The following is a 10,869-nucleotide window of genomic DNA, read 5'->3' as shown; positions in this document are numbered from 1 at the left end:
TCTACTCCAAAAAAAAGGGCGGAGATTGAGCACTTACCTTTCCACCCCTCCACCCCTAGATTATCCCATCACCATCCCCCACACCACCTATAGAACCAAAATACACTACCCACGACCCCCAAAGTAACATCCTCACCCAAAACATCCCATCCCCCAAAAGAAAAAAGCTAAACCAATCCACCCAAGATGAAACCAATACAATCCCTTTCTATTCAATTGACTCATCCCATTAACCGTTAGCATCAAAATCTCCTATCCCTCCCACGCAGAAAAATCCCCGATAATCAACGTCCCCACCACCCTTGCTTCGACCTCCTCCACCCCTTCGTAGGTAATGCATAACCCTGTCCTGCCCTACGCTGCACGACTCAAACACAGCCAAAACAGTGAAAGAGAGAGGTGGGGAGAGAGAAAGTAAAACCTCACCGCCAGAGCATGATTTACGTGCCTTACAGCCCAGTGCACATCCATTCCTACAAGATAGAGCATGTGGATCCCAGTGTAACGGTGACTCTTCTTCCCAATAGGGGTTTGGGTGGGGTTGTGTTCCATACTGGGATTCTTGTCAAACCAATACGTTGGTTGAAAAGAGAAGGTGGATCTAGTATGGAGAGTATTAGAAGTATGCGATTGATAGGAGATTTCAAACCCCCGGGGAAATAGAGTTCCAATGTTCCAAGGCCTAGATAGACGAGAATCCTGGAGAAGTGGCTGGGAGAGCCATCATACTGGTATATCCAGACCTGCAGAACCTATACACTAGTAACTACGTACATTCAAAATAGACTTCTGTTAGATGGAACGTTAGCTGACGTTAGGAGATATCTAACGGATATCCTATCTTGGTCAATCAGTCAGTCAGTGTCAACGGGCCCGCATTCTGCATGCCAGGCTGGATTATCCGGCCAACGAGCGGTGGCTTTCATTCGTGGAATGTTCAATGACGATGCGTTCCTGGCCTTATCTCTTGTGGCGTTGACATAGAAGGTATGCATGTTATGGGCGAGGTCGACGTGAATTAGGGCCGTGAGTAGTTTGCATTCTTGGTGATAGACTCTGAACTAAGGAGTAAGGGGGTCGTGGATTACCTGGTTATATTGTCCATCTGATAGCAGTATTCACCATTGACTGGGAGTATATGCTTGCTATAGGGTAAGGATTAGCGTGTAGGGACTGACTAGGACGTTGCAAGGGGGTTTTTGGCCCTGTTGGTAGTCTTGGGATGGGCTTGACTGGAGCTTCTCTGATGCTTGGTAGTGGGGTTAGGGACGCTGAGAAGGATACATTGTTGTCGATGGAGTGGCATTTGTTTAAGTGTTTGTTGATGGTTTGGGCTGGAGAGGAGATAGGGGCGTGATTGATGGGGGCTTGGTTGAGAGCTTTACTCAGGTTGTGTTTTTAACCAGGTTGAGAAAACATTCCGTGGCTGTTTTTTGTCTAGATGTACGGTAGGGGTTCTGGACATGCTGCCTTGGGGCTCAGGGAATTGCCAGGTCTATGGGCTACGGAGGAGGGCATTGTCAATTGTTTGTTATGGTGAATCCATGACAGCCTTGATAGCTCCTAGAATCTGATGTGATATTCCTGTGGGAAGCCATCTGGTTTGTGAAACTGTAAAATAATGGAGGATAACTGTGTTGTCAGAGCAAACGCGTAGTGTCTCGAATAGTTTGGCTATCTCAATATATATATGTAACCAACCAGAACTTTTTCCTAATAGAACATCATGTCAGTATTCACACATGTGTGTGTTTTCATATAAGTACCGCTAGCATGTGTGCCATTCATCCAGAATATCAGCTGGCATTGACTCTAGCTTTGTGCCATAAACTGTCAGACACATCAACAAAGACCACCGGTAAAAGACTACCCCGATAAGATATGTCTCGAAATAACGTAGTAGAGCAGCTATGTTACACGTCTTTTTACGTGAATTACTTAACATCTACTCTATTGTCTGACGGTCATGATCTGTCATATACTTGGCTCCACCCACCAACGTGTGGTGTTTTTTATGGGAGACTAACATTGCCTTATAAACATATACTTCCTGCTCTCAATCTTCGCACAATGGACTATTCAGCACCGGACGATACAATATGCGACATATACCTTTTAAGGAAAATGTTGCACTTCTAGAACACTTTCCCTGCCATCATCACTTGGCACCTGGCTCTCCTGCTCAGCTAACCGGAGCATCTAAGCCTATGTTTGCTGTTCATGGGAAAGTTGCCAGGACAGTCCTACTTAGAAGTGTTTAGGATACCTGACGATATCCCAGCCCAGTGTACTCTTATCATAACAGCAAGTCTTTCTCGGTATATACATATTCGCTGCTTATGGTGCTCAAGGACTCGTTAATGCCACCTTACTCAAAGACTTTCTGTGCTAAGCTGATCCCAGCAGGTTTCCATGCCAAACTGGCTACGATTGTGGCAGAAAATGCCACTGACATCGGATCGAGCGTAACTCAATGCAGAGTTGGGGATACTGTCTACACTAGGCTTCCAGAGTCCTGCCGACACACGTATATGAAGAGCACAATATTGTCCTGTACCCAGCCAGGTAACCGAACGTTTCTCATCCTAGGCCCATGAAGCGGATATATAGCCTGCCCGGAAGATGTTATCCTCTCAAGCTATATACTCATTATGCTCTGCGGATGCAGTGTCGCTCCCTCTGGCCGCTCTAACTTCCCTTCAAGCGCTCCAGAAGTTCCACGGTGATCTATACGACAATACCGTTTTTATCCCTTCCAGTCGTATGTATTTACCTATTCCAACAAAAGAATTATTTTAATATTCTACTTACAGCGAGTGGAACCATGTCATATGCACGCCAACTAGCCAAGAACGTTTTCAAAACAGGGAAACTAATCACTAGAGTCTCCACATCGAAAGCCCCGAAAGTTGAAGAATTGACAGGTGACCCGACAGAAGTATTGTCTGCTAGTGCCTTTTCTCAGCCACAGTTGCTGACCTCACATCTGCAGTTGCTGCTTCTGCGACCGCGTGGATGTATCATCTCGATTTCTACATTGCCGCCTGGTGACCTGCTACGAGTTCGGATCTGATGCATCTATCGCAAATCTCAACAATACGGATCTATGCTTTGGTGGCGCTCAATCTGCAGGATTGCTTCCCTAAAAGGCGAACACGGTTCCAGAATGTTCGTTATGGATTTATTTGGGTGGAGCCAAGCAGGATCTCGATATGCTGAGCAACTCGGTTGAGGAAGGAAAAGTGAGGCCGGTCTTAAAAGATGTTGTTAACTTTTATGGCATTGAGGCGGTTCAACAAAATATCAAGCTGGGTATGATGCCAAAGGGGGGGGGAGGGGGGGGGGAGGACTGGTAAGTCGTTATCAAATGGAGGATTGACAGTGAACCGCGGGAAGAATAGACAAAGTGTCATCTCCTTTTTCCTTAAGCCAGATATGACAGACTTCTCAACTAGTATATCGTACTTATTTTGTAAAATACGGTCAGTACAACTTAGTATTGCCTGTCATACATCAATTTTCAGTTTGGTATTAGAATATATCGAGCAAATTCTACTATTGAGGCGGTACATACAACGGCAAGTTGAAGGCCTGTGCATTGTGATATATAGTGTGGCAAGAAAGAGTTTTTTGTGACCTATTTGTTGCATAGCTTATACAATTTGACAGGTAATTGTTTACACAAGCCAGATATGAGAGACTATCTTAAGTATCGCATTTGGTATATAGTACACATCATCACAAACGTAATCCCTTCACTGAAAGAAGAGTCTCGCTCTTTGCAACTTGTTCAAATCCCGAGTACGGAAAAGAGTTTTCGGTCTCGAACACGGATCCATGCGAGCACATCGATATATTGGGCCACATTGAATATCAAGAAGAAAAGTTACATAACCTGGAAAGATCTTCGATCCTTTCATGATATTCAATGGACGTTGTGCTATACTTAAAAATGTTTATATTGTATCGGCGTTGCTGTAGAAATAGAAACCTTACGCAAAACAGCAGGCGGTGGAGGATTTAAAGCGGTGATCGATTGCTTTTATCAGATAACGCTAACCCAAACCGGTAAGTAACCTTGTCGCAAAATGAATTTTCGTTGGGTCAAACCATCGACATTACATAGTAAATCTTCAAACAACATCAATCTAAACATATTCAAACTCTTCTTTCTTTCGCGCGGTGTCATTGTGTATTTCGAGAGCCTGTGAGGCCTGATCAACTGAACCCACTTTCCCGCTGCAATGGCGCAAAATCAGGCCGGTTCTAAGAAGAGACGCCGCGAGCCAGTCAACGTTGATACCAAGCTGGTGGAAATATATGAAGATCTCGCGAGCGAGAAAGATGAAATCAGATTGAAAGCTGCACAAGCGCTGGTATCGCAATTTACGCCCGACAAGAATGCCACAGATGAGCAAATCCAAAAGACCTTGCGGAGACTCTTCCGCGGCCTCTGCAGTAGCAGAAAAGCTGCGCGCATTGGTTTTTCTATCGCCTTGACTGAGATTCTGTCTCAAGTTCTTTCTAACCCCAGAGAGTCTTCAGAGATTGATATCCCGAAAGTAGTAGGGTTCTGGGAGTCACAGTCTAGCGCTTCCGGAAGTGAGTCGGGCCAGGTATGTATAACGATATTCCTATTCGTGTCCCGTTGCTAATTAAAATATAAAGGAACAAAGAGATCATCATTTTGGACGTCTATTCGGTGCAGAGGCTATTATCAAGTCTGGTATTCTTTTCAAGCCTAACGCACCTTTCTCTGAGTGGACAAAGCTCCTCGATCTGGTCTTTGATCTGGCCAAGAAGAAGCCATGGATCAGGGAAGAATGCGGCTGGATAGTCTACCGCTGTGTCTACGAATTATCTGCTCAGAAAGCCGACGCAAAGTTTGTGGACTCCACTCTTGAGCGCCTTTGCACGAATGATCTGGCACGGACGCCAGAGGGAGTTGCTATTTGGCTAGCAGTCAAGGACTTATTCCCTAAAGTGAAACTTCCTAGTAAAGTATGGAAACATGAAGACCCACTGGACACCAAGGAGAGGAGTCAGCTGGCAAAGGTCATGAAGGAATCCTCTGTGTCCGAGGCCGAAGGTGAAAATAAGGGTAGCAACCCCAAGTCATCGGGCGTGTGGAATTCAAAGCTTCACTTTGCTTGGGATGCTGTGTTGTCCAGGCTCAGCGAAACCTCAGCCAAGGAGAGCAAGTCGAAGTCCTCTCGTCTTAGCTTCGTTGATTTCTGGACAGAGGTTGTCGACAGTAGGTTGTCCTGTTTGCTCCAACAAAGGTACTGGCTCTAACTAGTCTTAAACAGATGGTCTCTTTGCCGCTTCTTCCTCGGACGAGCGTAAATACTGGGGATTCCTCCTCTTCGTCAAGGTGTTGAATGAGAGTCCCTTGCCACTGGCTTCCCTTGTGTTCACAAAGAACCTTGTGAGGTGCCTGACAAACCAGCTCGCTGTTGAGGACCGGTATCTTCACCGTATGGCGACTAAGGCTGCAAAGACTATCCAGACCCGCGTATCAAAGGAACCCGAGTTTGCCGCAGCTTCGATCAATGGTTTGATGGGCTCGGCGGGCTCAGTGAACTTTGACCAAGTTACTAAGACTAAGACGGTGGAGAAGATTGTGGTTGAGGCCAACCTAGATGCACTCAAGCAGATTGTACCCCTCTTCGAAAAGCTCGTCGCATGCCCGGGTACAAGTGACAGCAAAGCTGCTGCCTCGAGCCGCCAGTTCCTTGCTGGCTTGCTTCTGTCCATTGTTAGGTCTCGGGCTTCCGCCAGCGATGAGTCGGAAGAGGGTGCCAAGGAAGTGCTCGAACACATCCTGTTCACTTTCGTGCGATTTGCCTACTTTGTGGAGAAAGACGGTGGAAGCCGTGATCAGACCGCTGCTGAGCCAGCTCTCACCCAGCAGACTCAGGAGCTCTTCCGGAGCAGGATCAACTCTTGCCTGAACAGTCTGATCGCCAACCAGAAGTACGCAACTGATCTCCCTTATGCAGTTGTCCGCAAAATTCGGGATGTAGCCAAATCGGAGGAGTATGGCAAGTTTATCATCGCTATGGATGATACTCTGCAGGACTCAGTGAAGGGCGCATTCAAATCGCTGAAGAAATTGTCAAGCACGGTACGTCAACCCGAAACTCGCTTTTTACCCTGTTTGGAAACCCAGTCTAACAATATACAGGAGAAGAAGGGTGATGCCGCTGGCGTTGATGCGTTCAAGCTACTTTACTCTATGACCATCCTTCAGGTGTACAACGGTGATGCTGATGCTGTTTCCATGCTGGATGAACTGGACTTCTGCTTCTCAAAGATTTTTGGAGACAAGAAGTCTAAGAAGGAAGAGACAGCAGATGCTTCCGATGCGCTTGTGGAAATTCTTTTGAGTTTCGCTTCGAAGCCTTCCCAGCTCTTCCGCCGTATGAGTGAACAAGTCTTCGGTGCTTTTGCCGATAAGATTTCTGAGAATGGACTGGATTCTTTGGTTTCCGTATGTGCTTTGTTCCTTTCCATTCTGATGTTCATCGAAACTAATTATATTATCTCTAGATCTTGGAAGCGAAGGAGAGTCTTGCGGGTCAGCAAGAGATGTTCGAACAGGACGATGAAGGTGAAGAAGACGAGGAAATGATGGATGTTGACGAAGACGACAGTGACGTCGAAGTCGTCGACGCAGAGGGCTCAGATGATGACGACGAAGACGACGAGGAGGAAGGATCCGAGGAGGAAGAAGAAGAAGAAGAAGATGGAAACGATGACGAGGAAGCTATCTTCGAGGCGAAGCTTGCTGAAGCACTCGGGCCGCACCGTGCAAATCAAGACCTGAACGATGACGAGGAGGGCTCAGATGCCGATATGAACGACGACGAGATGGAACAGGTAGACCAGCAGCTCGCTAAGGTGTTCCAGGCACGCCGGGATGCCCTGAGCAAGAACAAAGACAAGAAAGACGCCAAGGGGAACATGGTTAACTTCAAGAACCGTGTTCTTGACCTCCTTGAAATCTACGTCAAGAAGTGCCACTCGAAACTCTTGGCTCTCGACCTCCTTCTCCCCCTTCTACGTCTTACTCGCAAGTCTACCGTCAAACAGATCTCGAACAAGGCCAACTCTGTGCTGCGCGATTACACGAGACTGTGCAAGGGCTCTGCTCTGCCCAAGTTAGAGTCCGTTGAGCCTGCCTGGGAGCTCCTGAACTCGATCCACAAGGAGGCCAGCCACAGCGGCCCGCCCTCGCATGCTTCGGCTTGCAGCCAGGCAAGTCTTCTTATGGTTAAGGTTCTCGTCGCACACGACAAGAATAACATCTCGGGCATCGTGGATGTCTACGCCGAGACCCGAAAGCAGCAGTTCCTCAGCAAGAAATGCCATGTCCAGCCTTCGTTCTTCAGCGAGTGGAGCAACTGGTGTGTTTCCGCCAGCAAGCAGATGAAGAACTGAGCTTTGCCTCCAGACTAGAACATAGATTTCTTTAATGAAAGCACCAACCTTTATGATATTGTAACATATTCCAACATATCCAGAACACAGAATCAAAGGTATCCCAAACATAGACATCGACTACGCAGAAACCAAGCGAACAAGCCATCGTTCGCTCATTAGATTAACCACCAACTCACACACCCAAAACCATCAAAAACCCTGAATATACCGATGATCGCTCGTAACCTCAAGCACATCAAACCTCATCCCGACCTCCAAAGCGCCCTCCCCCCTGGGCGCACAAAGCATCCCAAAACAAGGCTTATACTTCATGCCCTCATCCACCCTCCGATAACTCATAAGCGTATCCCACGGCTGCCTCTTATGCTTCTCCGCCGTATCAGGATCAACATTCGGCACCTGACACCTGGTACACCTCGCCAGGACATCAAACTCCAGCACCTTCCCTTCCCCATCGGCAACCCTAACAACCTTCCACTCATCCTCCACCCAAGGCTCACCCCCCTTAATAATAACATTAGCCCGAAACCGCTCAACCCCAATCGGCTCGACGCCCTTCTCCACAAGCCGAGAATTCAGCTCCGCCATCGACGCCTCTGAAGCAACAAGTACAGGATGCACATCGGGGAAATTCACACTCTGCTCACGACCCAGAAGCCTGGGGTCCCCGTTACCACGCATCACCCTCGGTGTAGGACCCTTATACACGAGACAGACATCACGGCCCAGGAACTCACTAAACGGGCCATTAACCTCAGGCCCGTAGATGTAGGCGTCCGTCTCAATGTCCCAGATCTTGACCTGGCCCAGGGTCGTGTGGGTATCTAGCCACTGAGTGTCTGGGCGGAGGGGGATGCGGACCTCCTTATCAGCAACAACCCCTGTGAATGTGACCACTAGGGACTGGTTGTCGGCGCTGAGAGCGGTGTTGATGAGCGTCATCTGCGGGATTTGGCGGATGGTCAGGAACTCGTGGGTTTTGGCGTCGATGAGCATCCACCGGCGGTCAAACTCGAGGCCTTCCATATGTAGAGTTGTCTTTTCTAGACTGAGGCCGCGGCATGATTTGATGGGGTAGATTCTCAGAGAGGTGATTTCGCTGCTGGGGTGCTTCTTTGTGTGTGTGTTGGGGAGGAGTTTGTATGTGGTGGTTTTGAGCCAGGTTGGGATTTGGGGGTATAAGATGGGGATGGTTAGGAGAGCTAGGATGGTGGTGGCTATTGTGAGGGTTTTGGGGGTGTCTAGGTCTGGCATCTTTTCTTTTTCCTTTTCTTTTTGTTTGCTTTTAGGCTGATCTTTTATATGGGGTTTTGAGTTTGGGATGCTGTAGATAGACTACGCTCGCAGTCTTTTTATTATAGTGTTGCAAAAATGACCCGAGTTTAGTTATGGAGACGGATGAGTAAGCTTGGGATCCACCTTCCGGTGGATTTGGTTTAGGGCTGATCGCTGTTGTCCCTTATACTTGATCCTTGTTATATGGCACTTTTCCGATAGTGGTTTGGGGTGTTGTCGGTATTTATATCGGATCATGTGTCTCGGGATCTGATGGGTGTCATCGGAAGGCGTTTGGGAACTTTTCCCCGACGGGAAAATCTATACATATACGAATACGCTAGAACCGAGTATCATGCTTGATAGCTGTTTATATTCATCGGTAGTAGTCAGAGGGTAAATAGTGTATCCAAATCCCGATAAACATGTATAAATCAAACCGAAAAGACCGGGGGCAGTAGTCCTTTATAAACAAATGATCACTCGAGAAATCGAGTGACTGCAACTAAAAGCGCATCCGGAACCTAGATAGTGCACCGCGCCATACAAAATGCAAGTATATATATCGTCCAGTGCACATGCTCTTGCTTTGCATAAAGATACCAGCAACCAGCATGCCGCTCTATGCCTGCCCGCTAACCCAGCATGTTACAAGAGCTTTGATCAGTCCAGCCGCAATATCCGTTCCTTTCTCGATGTCCTCGTCGGCGCAAGACCCAGGCACATGAAAGAACACGACGTTCCGGTGCTGACCTTGTTGAAACGCTTGTGCCAGGCTTGTATAAAAGATGAACTCGCAGAGGTAGCGTCCAGCGTCCTCTGATATCCGGACGTCTGCTCCGGGAGATACAAACGACTTCCACGTGCTGAGAAAGTCGTTATTGGGAGGTTGAGGGTTCAGGCTTTTCTGTACTACGTCTGTGGAATCCGCCGCAGGACCAGCTTGGAGTACTGGCGGGAGCTGGTGCTCCCTCCATACCTTCTCTCCATCTTCGTAACCGATTCTGCCTTTGATATCGGACAAATGGTAATAATCTCGATGTGCCTTGGTCTCAATCGAGTAGTACGATCTTGTGGCTGCTATTCCTATATGAACCACGATGTCTGGTCGTCGACCTCCATGGGACTTGACATAATCCTCTAGGATGGCTGGAATGGTTGTTCGCACTGTTGAGTAGGCGACGGGAATGGGAGATGGATGCACATGAATTGAGATCCGACGAGAAGTAGGCCCAGATCCAGACGGCTTCGCCAAAGGAAGGTCAAGCGACTGTGGCAGAGACGAGGCAATCAAATACGAGGCATTGACTACGTTGGTCTTGAATGGCTAGTACGTTGTTAGTATGAAGGTCACATCGGAAGTCAAGACAGTCGAAGGACCCTAAGTCAAGCATAAGACAGATTAACTTACACCAAATCCTGTTACCAGTACTGAGACTTCCTCTGGATCTGTCAAAGATGACGGAACAGGACCAGTTACCTCCGTCTCGGGTACCGGCACGGGTGGGCCAAAGTCTCCCATGACTGGTGGATAGATTAAGGCAAGCTAGGGAATATGCGGTGGGAACAACGCCTCTATAATTATATACACGGTAGCGACTTAAGCCACAATATGAAATAGAGATGAGGGATCAAAGATATTTTAAAGATATCGAAGGAAGCTTCCCCCGCATTACAACCACCGCATGCGGGTCTTGGCATCACGCGATATCGATATCGATAAGGTGATAAGGCACATGACTTCCTACCTCCCTTCATCTTGACCACCAACAAAAGCTTGAAGTATCGACATGCTCTCGACAATTGTGCAATTGATTTGATCCTGTGTGTTATTGCCCTGGGTTGATTGATATGAAATGCTCTCGCGTCGCATGCCTTCTGGCCACCGCCGATTCTGCTCTTCGCTTCCAAGTCCTGACCGACCATTCCCCCCTTGCTTCAGCTGGGTCAAACCGCAGACTGTCCTTGTTCATGGGGCTTTTTAGAAAGTTCAATAGTGAGAATGACTTTTGCTCGATAGTTGAGAATCACCGCTCGCTTGGTTGATACCGCTGGTCTTCCACCCAATTACCTTGCGATTAGGAATCAAGGAAGTAGAGTTAGGCAGGGATCCATCTAAGCGAACAAATCAGGGGGTTTCGGTATGTT

General features: G+C 47.8%; 4 protein-coding genes across 4 annotated transcripts; 1 reads left to right on the top strand and 3 right to left on the bottom strand.

Annotated features, from left to right (window-relative positions):
• Positions 1-181: 181 nt before the first annotated feature.
• On the bottom strand, positions 182-652 carry BDV27DRAFT_120977 (uncharacterized protein). The gene has a single exon (XM_032065250.1). It carries the CDS (start codon positions 550-552, stop codon positions 355-357), a length of 198 nt encoding a protein of 65 aa, XP_031932517.1. The 5' UTR covers positions 553-652; the 3' UTR covers positions 182-354.
• Positions 653-4,028: 3,376 nt separating this feature from the next.
• BDV27DRAFT_165603 (DNA-directed DNA polymerase POL5) lies at positions 4,029-7,539 on the top strand. The gene is made up of 5 exons (XM_032073978.1): positions 4,029-4,616; positions 4,669-5,254; positions 5,310-6,127; positions 6,188-6,493; positions 6,553-7,539. Exons 1-5 carry the CDS (start codon positions 4,245-4,247, stop codon positions 7,441-7,443), a joined length of 2,973 nt encoding a protein of 990 aa, XP_031932516.1. The 5' UTR covers positions 4,029-4,244; the 3' UTR covers positions 7,444-7,539.
• BDV27DRAFT_120973 (MOSC domain-containing protein) lies at positions 7,487-8,788 on the bottom strand. The gene has a single exon (XM_032065249.1). It carries the CDS (start codon positions 8,698-8,700, stop codon positions 7,636-7,638), a length of 1,065 nt encoding a protein of 354 aa, XP_031932515.1. The 5' UTR covers positions 8,701-8,788; the 3' UTR covers positions 7,487-7,635.
• Positions 8,789-9,074: 286 nt separating this feature from the next.
• BDV27DRAFT_120972 (putative pyroglutamyl peptidase type I) lies at positions 9,075-10,336 on the bottom strand. Its single transcript, XM_032065248.1, has 2 exons — positions 10,133-10,336; positions 9,075-10,048 (listed from the first exon to the last, which is right to left on the bottom strand). Exons 1-2 carry the CDS (start codon positions 10,241-10,243, stop codon positions 9,344-9,346), a joined length of 816 nt encoding a protein of 271 aa, XP_031932514.1. The 5' UTR covers positions 10,244-10,336; the 3' UTR covers positions 9,075-9,343.
• Positions 10,337-10,869: the final 533 nt, after the last annotated feature.

The sequence above is a fragment of the Aspergillus caelatus genome (assembly GCF_009193585.1).
Source record: "Aspergillus caelatus strain CBS 763.97 unplaced genomic scaffold BDV27scaffold_12, whole genome shotgun sequence".
In the NCBI taxonomy this organism is placed as follows: Eukaryota; Fungi; Ascomycota; class Eurotiomycetes; order Eurotiales; family Aspergillaceae; genus Aspergillus; species Aspergillus caelatus.
The sequence above is the reverse complement of the archived record's forward strand: the minus strand, read 5'-3'. Positions and strand labels throughout refer to the sequence as shown.